Source organism: Eublepharis macularius, chromosome 3 (assembly GCF_028583425.1).
Source record: "Eublepharis macularius isolate TG4126 chromosome 3, MPM_Emac_v1.0, whole genome shotgun sequence".
NCBI lineage: Eukaryota > Metazoa > Chordata > Lepidosauria > Squamata > Eublepharidae > Eublepharis > Eublepharis macularius.
This window is the reverse complement of record NC_072792.1, coordinates 99,298,470-99,315,893: the sequence shown is the minus strand read 5'-3', so window position 1 is coordinate 99,315,893 and position 17,424 is coordinate 99,298,470. Positions and strand designations below refer to the sequence as shown.

General features: G+C 46.7%; 1 protein-coding gene across 2 annotated transcripts in view; it reads right to left on the bottom strand.

Annotated features, from left to right (window-relative positions):
• The window catches only part of SYNJ1 (synaptojanin 1), a 151,325-nt gene that overhangs the window by 23,583 nt on the left and 110,318 nt on the right, over window positions 1-17,424 (bottom strand). For both annotated transcript variants that reach the window (XM_054974778.1, XM_054974779.1), the window contains 6 exons: window positions 16,151-16,229; window positions 14,851-15,013; window positions 14,127-14,330; window positions 11,673-11,810; window positions 2,742-2,786; window positions 1,785-1,849 (listed from right to left, as the gene is read on the bottom strand). In XM_054974778.1, coding sequence (XP_054830753.1) covers window positions 1,785-1,849; window positions 2,742-2,786; window positions 11,673-11,810; window positions 14,127-14,330; window positions 14,851-15,013; window positions 16,151-16,229 — 694 coding nt within the window. The remainder of the gene's footprint in view (window positions 1-1,784; window positions 1,850-2,741; window positions 2,787-11,672; window positions 11,811-14,126; window positions 14,331-14,850; window positions 15,014-16,150; window positions 16,230-17,424) is intronic.

Here is a 17,424-nt window from a genome sequence, read left to right as displayed (position 1 = left end):
TCTGTCCTTTCTGCAAAAGCAGGAAAAGCTCTCAGTAGTGAGTAGTGCCTGCTCAGGTTAGATGTCTGAGTGGTGGGTAACCGCACCAGCCCCACTTAGTTCTCAGGGCTGCTTCCACTCTGACCATTACTAGCGACCTCTCCTGTCCTCTCGCCTCTATCCTTTCTGTGAAGGCAGGAAGGTGGTTCATGTCTGCACATTTCATCATCACTCAAACGGTCCCCATTTTTCCTTCTATAAACCCTTTGGAGACTTCTGCTGTCCAGTCCATCCCACGCTTTCCACGAAGGCAGGAAGGTGGTTGGTGTCTGGCGGTGCTGCTCCAACTGTTAGGAGTCGTGCCCGTACTGCTTGCACAGGTGAGGTGTCTCGGAGCAGTGTGGAACTGCTATGCCCCCCCCCCTAATTTCTCAGGCTGCTAGTCCCTCTTTCTACCTCTCCCTCTGTGTAACTACTCCGACCCTTACGAACGACCTCTCCTGTCCTGCCCATCCCCTTCTTTCCATGAAGGCAGGACGGCGGGTCATGTCAGCCGCCGCTTCACGAGGGAGTATCATGTTACTGCTGCCTCCTTGATCACGAGGGACAGCTCAGCTGCGATCGCACAGCTGATTGTACCGTATAGGGATACAGAACGGTTGCACAGCATGGTGGCTCCCCTGTCAACGGGACTAACTGGACTGCTTTGAGCCGGGGAGGAATGTGTCCCGTGACTCCCGTCCTTTCCACAAAGGTAGGAAGTGGGCAACAGCAGCTGCTGCCACTGTCCTATTTCTTCCTCTCCCTCACTGGGACCACTCTGACCCCTCCCAACTACCTCTCGTTTTGGAGCTTTCCAGTTCCCAGTCCATAACTCTCCCTCTCAGGTACTGCCACGAGTCCCTTCCCAACCACTTGCACCGCCCTGTCCCCTCCTTTCCGTGATGGCATGGAGGTGATTCAGGTTCATCCCGTCCCTCTTGCAGGACCTTCCAGGTATGGCTCATTGCCGTGGCTGGATCCCCTTGTTCCCCCTCTCCCTGACCACTTTGTGTTCCCTCTTTCCTCCTCTCCATCTCAGGTACTGCCACGAGTCCCTTCCCAACCACTTGCACCGCCCCGTCTCCTCCTTTCCATGACGGCAGGGAGATGGGTGCGGTGTCTACCGTACAGGGCCAAAGTGAACTGGAGAGGGTGGCTCCATTTGTATTGAATGGGAGTTTCCTCAGGGCGTCGAATTTGGGAATGTATAACTCCGAGCTCCATACTGCAAACTTGACCAAACTTGGATGATGGCTTGAGAAGAGCTTGCTGCACATTCCCTGTGAATATGGGCTCTCTAAGTGCTAAGGGGGCTGCTTTGGCACCGACAAACACTGAACACTGAACACGTTAGTTAACGGGACATGTTCAGTTCCATTTGTCTGTTCGTGTTAGTTGTCGGGAATGAACACCGAAAGAAAAATTAGAAGTCTGTATCTAAGACTTTTTTATTCTGCTTTTTCTCTAAAAAGTTCAGAGCAGCATACATGGTTCTTACCTCTTCCATTTTATCACCACAACACCCCTGTGAGATAGGTTAGACTGAGAGAGCCAAGGTCATCCAATGAACATCATAACCAAGCAAGGATTTGATTCCAAATTTCCCCAGTTAGAGTTTACCACTCTAAACAGTACACCCCACTGACTTTTGACTAGCATCCCTTAATCTGATACTTCAGAAAAAGGTACAATTAAGTTTAGTGGCATTCTTTTTTCCAAATCTTTGGTGAAAGTCAGCAACATCACAAAGTATGAATGCCTACCGGTCTACAAGTACTGGGTGCTGAAGTTCCTATGCTTGCTAATCCAGTTGGTGACTGACTATGAACTGCAACAAAAGACAAAGTTATTCAGAAATATATTTCCAAGTTCAGGCTCTCTATAATCCAATAAGTATTTAATATTAATATATAGTACGTATGTATCTCCTTTGTAGTCCAGGACTTTTTTGAGCTTTGTTAGATGAAGATTTTTTAAAAATCAGTTTAACTGTTGCTTTATTACATTAAAATATGCATTACTGATATTTAGAATAAAATGATACTAATCCAATATTGAATATTTATACTGCTAGATTTTTTTGTACCACCACAAGCTATTTTATACTAGTGTAACATTACGGGTTGGATCAAAAGAGCATTGAGCAGAGAGGAGAACAACATTAGTGCTGTTATACAAGTACCTGAGCAAGGGTTTGTAAAGTGCTCTACTAGATAGGCTCAATGCCAGTTCTCATGTTTCTGTTTCATGCAACAGAATATTGTTTCCTATGAACTTTCACCAATATTCCAGTGCAACAAGTACAAATATTCCTTCTGTGAGTAGAACACACCTACAGGAGGAAAGGCACATTTGGATCCAGACTAATCTCCCAATACATAGGCATAAAGAACCCTGTATTAAAGCAACGTGAGTTCTCATGTTCACAATTTAAGTAGTTTCAAATGCCACTTACAAAGAAATTTGCGTGGGGAGGCAGCAAAGATCCTTTTCACAAACTCCACTCCACTCATGGTTCAGAGATTCCAAACTAATACCCTTTTATTTTTAACTCTTAAAGAAACATAAAATTCCCTTTGTCGCAACTAGTGGAACAGCTATTTCAAAATGCTAGCAGCAGAAATTAACAAGTGCAAATATTTAAGAGCTGAAAATACACAGTGATTACGAAAATAAGAATATAATTTTAAAAGATAACTTGATACTAGAAAGATTATTACCTTCTTCTCTCCTAGCTACAACAGGGCTGGGAGGAGCACCAACACCTTATTAAAAAAAGAGCAGAAAATGGCATATTGTATAGAGAATGCAGCAGATTACAAAAGAGGAGGAACAAACAATACAAATGTACAAGGGTTTTTAGGATAAACATAACCAAATTGCACTGTGCATTCTCATAGTCTGAAAAATAAGCAAGGCAAGTTCACTTTACTAACAGTAAACAAGCTTAGTTTTAAGTTTCAATGGAAGAATCACATTTATATCACAAACAAGATTTCTCTCTTAACTATGTGCCTTCCAATATGCCCACACAGCTACCACAAAAGTAGGCTTTCCTATTAACATCAGTCATAGAACAAGCTCCTGAATATGGATATTCAGTGTGAAATGGAAGAACTAATGCTTATTCATCAGACAGGTTTGTTTGTTTGTTTGTTGGTTGGTTGGTTTGTTTATTATTTAGATTTATAAACCGCCCATTCTCAGGGGCTCTGGGCGGTGAACAACAGTTAAAATCAATAAAAAATAAGAAAACAATAATTCTAAAATCAACATACAATAAGCAATAATAAAATAAATTAACCAAGTACATTAAAGTGCAATGGTGGGGAGACCCCCCACTCACCCCAAAGGTGGGAGGCCGACATGGCACCACCCCCTTCAACCACCGAACGCCTGGCGGAACAGCTCTGTCTTACAGGTTATGCATAAAAGTTTCTACTATCCTACAGCCATTGTTTCAGCAGATTCCTTGTTAAACCTTTTAAAGCTCCCAATGTAGATGTTACATACTGCTTGTATGTTCATTCTAAATATTTGTCTTTTACTTGACAAGACCATAAAAACTATCAATTGCTCTGCAGCTAAACAAAGAAATGGAAGAACAAACTGGCCCCCAAGCACTAGAGGATCAAGATCTATTCGAAGACTTTGCCCCCTAATTAAAAAAAAAAATCTGTAGCAGCTGCTCCGAATTACCACCTTGGTGTTCCTAGAACATTAAGGGAAATTCTATTTCTATAAACTGTGCACAACTGAATTATTCAGGGGCTTTCTTATGTGTGTAATAAAACTAGGCTGTAAGGAAATGGTTCAGAGAGATGTGTTGGTACAGGGACAGAGGCTGTAGACTGTACTACTGCGTACTCTCTGTTGCTATAAGTACGCTTCTACAGGATAGTTCTGTTCTGTTTAATATATTACATCAATCTGCTTATGTTTTGTTTTAGCATTGTTTTTAGGTGGTATAAGATTTCTGCTTGTTTTCAAATTTCTGCTATCCTTACCCTATAGTATTGTTTATTGAATGACACAGCCATATTGACTTGTACTGTGTAATCTGCCTGGACTCTCAGGGAGTAAGGCAGACTATAAATGGTAACATGTCCAAACAGGAAAAAACAGGGTTAACATACCTGTAACTTATGTTCATCGAGTTCTTCTGTGCTGACACACATGGGGACTGCGCAGGCGCAGGCCAGCCGCCGGAGAATTTTCTAGAGCTTCCATGGCTCCGAAGGGGCCGTTTGTCGCGCGCCTCAGCGACCGTTTTCCCGCCCAAACGGTCACGTGATCCTCCAGCGACCAACGGCCCCTTCCCTCAGTTCTCCCTTGCCGCCGCTTGACCAACACACTTCAGCCATAACACCTTAAAAACACCAATTTCCGTTACAGCCATCACAATATCGTGCATTGGAGTTCACAGCGGGGTAGGAGGGAGGGTTGTGTGTCAGCACAGAAGAACTCGATGAACATAAGTTACAGGTATGTTAACCCTGTTTTCATCTTCGTTCTTCTGTGCCTCCACACATGGGAGTGTACCAAGCTTCACACAATAAGGAAGGCGGGGGTGAAGTCCAACACAATTTTATTAAGCAAACAAGATCAACAATAAATAGATATGCATATATACATCTATGTAAAAATACTGTGTAAGGACACATAAATACTCAATATTTACATATATACACACCCCCAGGTACATATATACACACTTTCAATCAAGGGTACCCAACAGGTACGCCCAGAAAGTCATGCCAAAACTCCCTCAGGAAAAAAGGGAGTGTAAGACAGCCTTGGCCACAGATACATCCTGCTCCGCATTGACATCAACGGCGTAATGCCTGACAAAGGTGTCTGCAGAGGACCATGTGGCTGCTTTACAAATGTTAACCAGGGGCACCCCCCTGAGGAGTGCCGAAGAGGATGCTTGGGACCGCGTGGAGTGGGCCCTGACACGAAGCGGGCAAGCCACCCCTGCCAGGGAATAGGCCTTGCTAATGGCCGTCACAATCCACCTAGACAGGGTCTGTGAGGAAGCCCTGTTACCCTTTTCCTTGGCCCCAAAACACACAAACAGGTGAGGACTGGTGCGGAATTCCTTCGTCCTATCCAGGTAATAGGCTAGGGCCCTCTTCAAGTCTAGGGAATGAAGGGCCTTTTCCCCCTTAGAGGAAGGTTGAGGAAAGAATGCAGGTAGTGAGATATCCTGCGAGAGGTGGAAGGCGGACACCACCTTGGGCAGGAACCCGAGGCAGGGACGCAGGACCACCTTGTTGGGATGAAACACAAGAAAGGGAGGGTCAGACCGCAGTGCAGACAGCTCACTGACCCTTCTGGCCGATGTGACGGCCACCAAGAATGCTACCTTGTAGGATAGCATATCCAAGGGGCATGTAGCCATAGGTTCAAATGGAGGCAACATGAGACGTGAGAGCACCAAGGACAGTGACCACTGAGGCACTGGCGTCGACACAGGTGGGTAAAGATTGTACATGCCCTTAAGGAACTGGTGGGATTGTGGGTGAGAAAACACCGTAGCACCCTCAACTCGGGTGTGAGCAGCTGATATCGCTGCCAGGTGGACCTTGAGGGAGGACACCTTCAAGCCCAGGCCACGCAAGTGGCACAAATACTCGAACACAACCCCCAAGGGACTGCTGTCAGGCACCACTCCTCTGGCAAGTGCCCAGAGCTCAAACCTGCGCCACTTGGCCGCATAAGCACGCCTAGTGGATGGCCGACGAGCATTCAGGAGGACCCTCTGTACCTCGTCAGTAAAGCCTATCGGGGAGGAACGATCCGCCAAGCCGTTAGGTGCAGCTTCCTGGGATCGTGGTGGACCAGGCTCCCGTTTAGGAGAAGGTCTTGCCGAGGGGGCAGACTCACATATGTCCGTTGGGACATCCGCAGGAGCTTCGGGAACCAAACCTGCCGTGGCCAGAAGGGGGCCACCAGGATGCAGTCCGTCCCGTCCTCCTCTATCTTGCACAGGACCCTGGGGATCAAGGGGAATGGAGGAAACATGTAGTGCAAGCCCTGCGTCCACGTAAACTGGAAGGCATCCCCAATAGAGAGGGGGTCGCTCCCTGCCCTGGAACAGAACGTGTGGGCCTTGGTGGTCGCCGCAGTGGCGAACACGTCTATCACTGGATGACCCCACATCTGGAAGATCGGCCCAACGCACTCTACGTTCAGTTCCCACTCGTGGTCCAGCAAAGGGACCCTGCTGAGGGCATCTGCCCGGGCATTGTCTGACCCAGCCACGTGTATAGCACGGAGCGATACGCCGTTCCTGATAGCCCACTGCCAAGTGAGCGTGGCTTCCCGGCACAGGGCCATGGACACTGTGCCCCCCTGCTGATTCACGTAGTACATGGCAGTCGTGTTGTCCGTCTGCACCAAGACCTGACGATTTCTCAGCAGTGCTATAAGAGACACAAGTGCGAAACGAATGGCCCTTAGTTCAAGCACATTGATATGGAGGGTCTTTTCCCTCTCAGACCAGACATCCTGCACAGACACATCACCACAGTAAGCCCACCATCCCAACAGAGAGGCGTCAGTGGTAACCGTGACGTCATGGTTCTGATACCCAAAGGGGGTCCCTCTAAACAAGTTGTCATCAGACAGCCACCAGTCCAAGGAGGAGAGGATGACCCTTGGGACAGAGAATTTGAGGGACGGAGGGTGTAGCAGAGCATCGTACCTCCGCACAAACCAGTTCTGGAGTGGGCGCATACGCAGCCTAGCAAAAGGCACCACAGAGGTAGCCGCTGCCATATGCCCTAGTAAGCACTGGATAGTGCGCACAGACTGGAATCGGTTCCTTTTAAACATGGACACCAGACCCCTTAGGGACCGAGCCCTCTCCAAGGGGAGCAGAGCCTTACCCTCCACAGAGTCTAAGAGTGCGCCAATGTAGGACACCTTGCAGCTGGGCACCAGTTTGGATTTCTCCAAGTTCACCAGGAGCCCCAGGCGTTGGCAAGTGCTAAGTACCAAGCCAATGTCCTGCACCAGCCTAGACTCCGATTCAGCCACGATGAGCCAGTCATCGAGGTACGGAAAGATGGAACAGCCTTCTTCCCGTAGGAAGGAAACCACAGGGGCCACACATTTAGTGAACACTCGTGGGGCAGTGGACAGGCCAAAGGGGAGCACCTTATACCGGAAAACCCTTTGCCGGTAAACAAAGCTCAGGTACTTCCTGTGCTCCTTCCGTATGCCCACGTGAAAGTATGCGTCTTTTAAGTCAAGAACCGCAAACCAATCTCCCTGTTTCAGCAAGGCGATCACAGCCGCCAACGTAACCATTTTGAATTTGGTCACCTTGAGGAAGGCATTAAGGCCCCTCAGATCTAAAATGGGACGTAAGCCCCCATCCTTCTTAGGGACCAGGAAGAACCTAGAGAAGAAACCCTTCACAGAGTCCTCATAGGGCAATTCTTCCACAGCACCCTTGGCCAAGAGCGACACGATCTCCGCATCCAGCTCGGCCATAGTGTTATTGACAGCTGTCAGGGGTGAACTGCATCTAGGCAGCTCAACAAACTCCAGCCCGTATCCCAGTTCAACAATAGTTAAGACCCATGAGTCAGATGTTATTGACTCCCACTCAGAGAGGAGTGGACTAAGTCTGTCCGAAAAGTTCGGGGATACGGCTGGCGCGACCCGTCAGTACTGCCTCCCGGCGCCCTGCTTATCTTTCTGCTGGGCCGGTTGCTGTGCCGGACGAGGCTTGAAGGGCCGACGCCTCCTCTGCTGTTGTGTGGGAGGGTAAGGCCGCTGCTGGTAGGCAGGATACTGCTGGTAGCCCGGCCGCTGTTGTTGGTATCTGCCCTGGTAATGGTAAGGGCCAGACCGGGGAGCGTACCGTGACCTGGAGGAGGGCTTGTCCGCTGGAGCCAGACCCAAAGACCGCGCCGTCTGTCTGTCCTCCTTTTTCTTCTTCAGGGTCTCGTCAGTGGACTTGGAGAACAGCGAGTCCCCTTCAAAGGGCATGCTCTCCACCCTGGAACGCACCTCTTGGGACAGGGCCGTCGACCGCAACCAAGAGTGGCGCCTGAGGACCACCGCCGACGCCATCCCTCTAGCAGCAGTGTCAGCAGCGTGGCTCCCAGCGTTCATCTGCTGCTTAAACAGCCTCACAGCCTCTGTCTGCAGCAGGGACACCACAGCCTTCTGCTCAGGAGGAAGGTCTCGGGTATAGGATGCCAACTTCTCCCAGAGGTACAGCTGGTACCCTGCCATGATGGTCTGGTAGTTGGCGATCCTCAGACCCAGTGAAGAGACAATGTACTGGCACCTGCCCATGGCATCCAGCTTCTTGCCCTCCTTATCGGCAGGCACCGAGGAGTGACCCGATCGTCGGGGGTTGAACTCCTCTGTGACCAAGGAGGAAGGTGGAGGGTGCTTCACCAACGCCGGCCAGGTGCCCTGCTTGATCTTGTAAAGCTGCTCGATGCGCTTGGATGTTGGAGGTTGATCACAGGGCACCTGCCACACCTTCTCCACAATCTCCTCAATACCCTCGAGCATGGGGAAGCCAACGTACGCCGGATTGTCCCCGTAAATACATTTGAGGAGCTTGTCCTTGGTCTGGGGGACTGCCGAAGAGATATCCATCTCGAGAGCCTTGGCCATCCTTGCCATCTGGTCGGCGTAGATGCGGAGGTCCTCGAATGGCGAGTCCGCCGATGGCACTAGCTCCTCAGCTGGCGATGGTTCGGACCAGGACTCCGACTGGTAGCCGCCAAAGCTCTCCACATCCTCCTCATCGGAACCGAGCTGGGATTCCGGAACCTGGAGCGGAGGGGGAGCCCACGCCGACCTCGATGTCGAAGGCCTCGGTTCCGACACGGAGAAGCCCGCAGGTGCCCCCTCCCATTGGCAACGGTATGGCGAGGGGAGGTAGGAAGCCTGTCGATGCCGGGACGGACCGGACCGGACTGATCGGACACTGTCCCCGGAACCATGCCGCTCACGACCGACCGGAGGTGGAGACAGACGGGCAGGCGACGGATGGCTCCGACGAGGAGACGGGCTCGGTTCCAGCCTCGGCGACCGAAGGGCAAGCGATGGTCGGCTCCGACGGTGCGGGCTCGGCTCCAGCCCCGACGAGAATTCTGCGGGCACCGTCTCGAAGGCCATCGGATCCGGCACCGGCACGGAGATGTCTTCTGGCTCCGGGGAGCCCAGATGAGGGGAAGGCGTGTGAGGAAGCACGATGACCTCCTCCTGAGGAGCGGGACGCGGCGACCGATGATGCTTGGTCTTCTTCTTCTTCTTCGCCGGTTCCGAAGAAGACCCCGGAACCGACGTGCTCCTCGCCTTCGAAGGGGACCTCGGCTTCGACCTCTTCGTCTTGATCGGGATCGAACCGGTCGTCGGTTCCGACCGGGGACTCGGTACCAGGATCCTCGGTTCCGAAGCTGGTCTCGGATCCGACCTGGTAGATGATGCGCTACGGGGCGGCCGCACCGGTCCCTGCGCTGGAGAGGCCGCTCTCAACGCCGAGGTACTCGGGGGACGCGGTTTCGACCCCGACCTCGCGGAGGCCACTGAGCCAGCTCTTGAATGCCGTTCGGCAGAGGGGCTAGGGCCGGCCTTGGGGGAGGGCAACGGAGCGCCTCCGGACATGACCTTCTGCCACAGGGAGGAGTTCAGTCGGGCCTTGCGCTCCTGTCGGGCCTTGCTGGTGAAGCCCTGGCAAATCTTACAGGCCGACACATTATGGGTCTCCCCCAAACAAAACAGGCACAGTTCATGGCCATCGGTCTTGGCCATTTTCGTGTGGCATTGGAGGCAATGCTTGAAGAGAGCCTTTGAGGCCATCTTCAGGGGCACGCGAAAGGAAGGTCAAAAACAGTCCGAGTCAAATTACCGAGTCCACAACAAAGTCCAAAACGAGATCCGAAGAATAGTCGAGGTCACGAAGTCCGAAGTCAAAAGCCAAGCAATCAGTCAGAATAAAGCACGAAGCACAAAAAAGCACAGAGCAACGAAGCTCACGTTCTCTCCAAGCGGCGGCAAGAAGAGAACTGAGGGAAGGGGCCGTTGGTCGCTGGAGGATCACGTGACCGTTTGGGCGGGAAAACGGTCGCTGAGGCGCGCGACAAACGGCCCCTTCGGAGCCATGGAAGCTCTAGAAAATTCTCCGGCGGCTGGCCTGCGCCTGCGCAGTCCCCATGTGTGGAGGCACAGAAGAACGAAGATGAACTATGGTTTGCCCTCCAAACCAGAACAGGAAGTTATGGTAAGTTCTAAACTGTAAGCAAAGTTGCTCTGGGAATGGGAGTGGCACATGAACCTGAGTCTCAGAAAAAAGTCCAGGTTCATGGCTTGATGCATCTTCTGGACTGTGACGGTATCACCCTCCAAATCATCTCAGTTATAGAGATGACTTGGAGGGTGAACCAAAGAGTTTTGCAATGTTTGCTTTTAACAAAGGTTAAGAAGTTATGAAGGCAATACATTTAACTGCCATGAATATTTTGCTAATTATTTGAATCAAAGCTGAACATAATCTTTACCTCCAAATTCCTTTCTAGCAGGTGCAGGACTCTTGCCCCCTTAGGAGTAAGATAAATGCAGCAGTAAAGAAAAAGTAACAGTTGAAAGAGAAGTATTAGAAAAAATGCCAAGATGTACAGTTGAAGTAGGAAATTTAAAACAGGCCCAGCAAGGGGAAATATAGTGCCCTCCCAGGCATCAGGGTGGAGGCTCTGGAGCCAAGGCAGGGAGAGCATCGAGTAAACTCACCAGTTGGGAGGGGAGGGCTCCTACCTGACTCATCTGAAAGGCCAACTGTAGGGGAAGAAGAACTGTTTCCTGGCTTAGCCATCACCCTGGTAACCACTTGGAAAGGGTCAGAGACATAGACATGCCTGTGTGGTTGGCTAGGGATGAAATGTTGCCCCTTCTACCTTCCTCCAGAATGATTTTAGCCTTGACAACTGCACAGGCATGTCTGTCTTCCTTTCGGCGTGGCCTAAGTAATTGCCAGCGTGACGGCTGAGCCAGGAAGTGGGCCACCCTCTTTTCCAGCTAGCTTGGACTGTGTTGAGTAGGTAAGGTGGCTTTCCCCTGGTTGAATGGGAGCTGGTTGGTCTCTATGCTTGCCTTGGCTGAAGAATCCTTCCCGCTGCAATTGCAGCCTGTCAACTGGTGGGATAGGGGGCAGAGAAAGGCTGAAGCAGTGCCAGTGAGGGCTGCCGGGGGCTCCCACTGACATATGCACCCAAGGAGAGTGAGGGAGCTGAGGGATAGGTGGCTCTCAGGGCCTGCATCCATAATGTATCCCCCAGAAACTTTAACAGTCAGTCTGTCCCATATGCACTCCTTGATGGATTCATGCTCACACACAATACCTCAGATTACATGTTGCAACGCCTATGAAAATCAGCACACTGAACACAAAGGAGCTTCAACATAGAAATCTAGCAAAATAATTTAGCTGTGTATTAAATTTGCTCTAAGTAGCCAAATCAATAAAATAGCTTTTTTAAAAAAGCTTTTTAAAAAAGCTATTTTAGTCACTGAGACAGAACAGCTTCAGTAGACAGGGAAACTACAATGAAGATATGTTTAATTCATATCAATTGACACGAAATTTCTCTTAAGGTATTATTTTCATATTTCAGTCTTACCTGATGGAGGAGGTGGCCTCTGAGGTGGAGCAGGACGAGCAGGAGGTGCTATTGGACGAGGTGGAGGTGGACGTTTGGGTTCTAAACCTTGAGTAGACTCTTTTTGTTGAGTAATTGGTTGAAAATCAACTGGAGAACCTAAAGACAGTTATTCATACTAAATGACACTTGAGACAAACAAAAATACTCTTGTACATAAGAATACAGTGTTACATTGTTCAATCAGCTCACAAATGCAACAGAAAAAGCTTAGAACAAATTTGGTTGATAAACAGTCAAGACAAGAATTGTTTTGAAGTATCTTACACTAGGGAAAAAGCACAAAAGGACCTGAAAAAGCTCGCCATATCAAAATTACCTTGTGTTTTGTTTAAAAATCTAAGACAGCCCTCTCTAGATCAGCTTTTCTACAATTTCAGGGTCTTGATAAATCTATTGGTTAGCTCTTGTGACATTACTTCTTCTCCAGCTCACACCTTCCTTTGGGGCAGATGGCTTAGCTTGCGTACACAAATCATTTTGCTCTTTTACCATATATTTTATTTAAAACAATTCTATGCTACCATTCTACCCAAATAGGTCTCCAAGGAGGAACATTGAACATTAAAGTATATTTACAATAATTTAATAAAAACATATAAACAAGCATAGCACTAAAGATCAGGGAGCAGACCAATAAGGTACTGGGGGCATGCCAAACAGAACAAAACAGTGTTCACCCACTGGCAGAAGATAACAATCGAGGGACAGAATTCTAAAATTCTGCTGCCACAACTGAGAAGGACCTTTCTTGGGTTGCCACCCATCTAGCCTTAGATGGCTTGAGCACCCAAAGCAGGGCCTCTGAAGAAGACCGATGGACAGTTAGGTTCATATGGGAGAAGATAGCCCTTGAAGTACTCTAGGCTCCAAGTCATATAGGGCTTTAAAGGTCAGCACCTTGAACTGGGCCCAGAAGCTAAGCTGAAGCCCCTGTAGATGGAACAAGACTAGAGTGATATGGTCCCTACGACCCTCTCCAGTCAACATTCTGGCTGCAACAATTTGCACCAACTGTAGCTTCTAGACAGTCTTCAAAGGCAGTCTCATGTAGAGCACATCACAGTAATCTAATTTAGTTGTTAACAGAGCATGCACCACAGTGGCAAGATGTCCCCTCATTCCAGAAGGCCTCAGCTAGTTCACCAGGCACAGCTGGTGAAAGGCACACCATACCACACTGCCACCTGTTTATCCAATAAGAGGCTTAGGTCCAGGAGCACCCCTAAGCTATGAATATGCTCCTTTGGGGGAGTGCAACCCCATCCAGAAAAGCAGACAACCCATTTCCAGGATCTAACCGCCCTTCACCAGTAGTTCCTCTGTTTTGTTGGAATTAAGTTTGTTAGCTCTCATATATTCCAAAACTGCCCTAGGCACCTGTTCAGTTTCCACAGTTTTTTCCCACTTTACAAAAAAGGGGGAAATCTTTGATTGTCATATGAGAGGTTAGGGGGTCTGTTACCCTGCCCCATCTGACTGGCACAGTGATACACTTGCACCTCTATTGACAGGCCTTCTGGTCCGATAGCCCATATGACCCAGCTGGTGGGCATGCTCTCTGCTTCTGGGTTTTCTCGCTAGTGCCAGAAGACGTGGACTGAGAGACAGGCCAGCCTTCTCCTGTGTCAGTCGGACAGTGAAGTGATTTTCCTTTTTGAGGGCAGGGGTCATCTTACATTCAGGGTCTTCTTTCTTTGGGGTAAATACAGTCACACCATTTAAATGTTGTTCACTGCTTTCATTCTTCCAACAAGATGCCTGGGCAGCATGTTGAAAACACACCCAAGAAAGTAGTTCACATAAGGTATAATTAACTTGTAGAACTCTTTGCTACAGGATCTCATTATAACCACAAGCAAAGGTTATTTTTTAAAGCTATTAAATAAATTCATGGCCATGAATGCATACTGGCCACAGTACTCAATGGAACTTTCATATTCAATGGCAGTATACCTCTGAACACCAGTTGCTGGTATTACAATGAATACCTGAAGCTGCCTTATCACAGCAGTAGTCTATCAAGGTCAGTACTGTCTGCTGCATCAGCCAGTGGCCTTTCACATTCCCTTTTGTCTGATCCTTTTAACTGGAGATGCCAGGAACTGAACCTGGGACCTTTTGCATGCAATGCAGATGCTCTACTACTGAATTCCCTACCACTGAATATACACCTATTATATATAAAAAGATAAAGCTGGCTGCCATTTACATTGCTAAACTATATTATGTCTTCTCAAACCCAATTTACTCAGTGATCATACATGTGTCGGGTCTGAGGTTTCAAACCTGAACACCTACATCTACATTTACACATGTCTGGTGGAATGTACTAATTGTGTATTAATGTGTTAAGACATGACAGTCCTTTACAATCAAGCTTAAAGAGAACAATTTGGTAAGATGTGATAATACCTTGAGAAGATACAGGAGGCCCAGGAGTCTTGCTAGGAGTTCTGCTTGGCCTTGATGGTGGGGGTCCATCAGACAGGGTAGGTGATTGGCAGGGGCTTGAACGAGGTGAAGAGCCAGGTGAAGCTCCAAGACCAGAACTTGCAGTTAGTTGCAGGTGCTGAGGAAGGATTTCTTCTACTTCAGCACTGTAGTCATCAATGTCACCTAGGAACGAAGTAAAAATTCTTAATAAAGCTATAGATTCATCCATCCTACCACAATTGACAAAGACGACTTCCAAAAATAAAACTGTTGATTGATAATCACTTTTCTACATGATCTTAACAAGATTTCAACAACATAAATATAATCTAGAGTGGATGGCAGGGTGAAATCTAATCACACTATTTTAAATGGGAGCTGAGTTTCCAGTTGCTTTAAATCACTGAGAACGAACTATCTTTCATTACAATGTTACAGGCCTGATCTAATAACAGCCAACTAGTTAAATACAAACTAGTATTGATCCCAAAGAATACAAAGCACAGAAGGCTACTGTAGGGCAACTTCTGTTGGTAAACAGATACACAGATTAAAAGTACAAGAGCAAGCTAACTAAACAATAGCACTGTATATTAGGACAGACAAAAATTGAGTGGTTTTTATTTTGTACCAAGTCAGTACATTCAGTTTAGGCATGCAGAACAGCTACCATAACACAGATTCAAGTCTGAATTCAGCAAACCTTCCATATCATAGTCTGCAGAAACTTCAGCATCTTCACAAAGCAAAGTGGAACTTGTTGATGAAGGTAATCCAAAATTAACCTTCTCCAAATCCATCTCTTCTTCCAAGCTCTTGATCCAATCTGGGCTTTTCAAATGAATGTTAATTGATTTCCCAAGAAGCTGAATTTCCATTAGACCAAAGAAAAATCAATATTGTGAGTTTTATAGCATTCATATAGATATAGTGATACTAATATTTCAAAGAAAGCTGCACATACAATGTTGAACTATAGTGAGATTTCTCCCATAATCTTAACTTTTAGTTAGTTGGAAAGCAACTAACCATTAGAAAGTAACCTTAAAGGTGGAACACTCCAGAAATAAAATAGAAATACAGAATAAAATCCAGAGGTTAAAAGATACTGATAGCTTGAGAACAAAGGAATCAGAATCCTTATGCTTCCATAAGCAACTTGATCTCATTTCAGCTCTCTACCAGAAGAGTAGGTATTGCCTCTGTGATGACTCCGAAGCAGCTAGGCAGTTCCGCTTGCAAGACTAGTAAACTGAGCCCTCAAAACATTATATCCAAAGATCCAGACCTGCATGACTAGAAGGAAGTGATTAGAATAATGTCCATCTATCTATCTTGACATATTGTTGAACAGAGAAACTAGAAACCAGAAATTGAGAGGGCTTTCCCTGGGATTACAGGCTGAAAAACCAACAAACTATTCCCAGGGGAAACAAAACAGGCAAAAAGCCCTACAGTCAACAAAATAGTTTTTTGTAACAAATTTTTAACAATTTTATAAAGTGCAAAAATTGAAATATTTACAAAATGTTACAAATCATTAATAATACAATATCTATACAAAATTCATATACAATCTATAATCAATTTCAAATGGTGGAAAGAATGATTCAACACAAGTTAATTCATTCACAAGGAGTTCCCTTCAGCGGTGCACAAGCACTCTTTTAATAACATTGAAGCTAGAAATAGCCCAGAAGCCAACTCTATGGAGCAGAGAGACTGTAATGTTCAAGTTGTTCAGGTTGTCACGCCAAGGCTGTGAAGCTGTGGAAGGTGACCTTCTTGCTTTTTACCTGTTTTGTTTCCCCTGGGAATAGTTGGTTGGTTGAACAGAGAAACTAGTCTTCAGCAGGCTCCAACTGAACTCAAAAAATTCACAAAATATCTAATATTGAATCACTGAAAATGAATCATAAACTGACCTCGACCAATCAAAATCAAAATGCTTACAGAATTACTGTTTAGCAAGCTACAAGTAACTTTAATAAGCTTTACCTTACCTCAATACCATTCAGGTTCAGAACATTCAAAGCAGAGCTCCCCTCCAAAAATGTAACCCACATTTTGTCATCTACAAACCTGCAGAAGACATGACAAATTGCAAAACAAAATATTTGTACTACTGGTTATACCACAAAATGTCATACCTAATTATATTATGTCACAGCATTCAGAAAAAATAATTCAGGAACCATATTCGTAACAGGTGCTGTAACATTTCTAGAACACAAACGTTAAGTGTAAAGGGTAGGCGCGCATCTTTAAAGACTGTCTGGATATTTAAGATGCGTGTCTGTCACTTTTACTTAAAAACCTGTTGCAGCAAACAGTATTCCACAGGAAGAACTATTACTGTGTCAAGTGTGGAGCTGTTCTGAGAAATGGAAAATATTATCCTCCCTGTTCTGAATGTATAATGCTCCATACTAAAGGTACAGAGGAGTTAGCCGTGTTAGTCTGTAGTAGCAAAAATCGAAGAGTCCAGTAGCACCTTTAAGACTAACCAACTTTACTGTAGCATAAGCTTTCGAGAATCACAGTTCTCTTTGTCAGATGTGTGGAGAGTAAGAAGAAGAAACTGGTCAGATATATAGGTGGAGAGGGGAGGGGGGAGTAGATGCAATCAGTAGCTTATGATAATAGGATCAGTTGGCTTCTGATAATGAAATCAGTTACTTCTGATAATGAGATAACCATTCATAGTCTCTATTCAGTCCAAACCTGACTGAATCAAATTTACATATGAATTCCAATTCAGCAGCTTCTGGTTGGATTTTGTTTTTGAAAGGTTTCTGTTGAACTACAGTGATCTTTAAGTCCTCGATGGAATGTCCTGGTATATTGAAGTGTTCTCCCACTGGTTTCTGGATGTTGCCATTTTTAATATCAGATTTGTGCCCATTTATTCTTCTGCGCAGAGGTTGGCTGGTTTGTCCAAACTAAAGGTAATCCATACTAAAGGTAATCATTTTATCGGTTTAACTTAAGAGTAATTTTTAAGGAATTCCATAAACACATTTACCTGTAAATTTCTTGTACCTGTGGGGCTAGACATTTTCAGTCAAAATCCTTATCTTAAACTCAATTGCTCATAACACTAAAATTCTGTTACAGCGTGGGATTTTTCTGTTATGCTTTCTATGGTCTGGGGCAAATGGCTGTCTACAAATATTGCAAGAAGTGTCTATTGCACAGTGCTGCCCAGATGGCCACCTACAGTAACTCAATATGTTACTCTGGACACACAAGAGTGCTTTTATATGAGTGGCAGGAA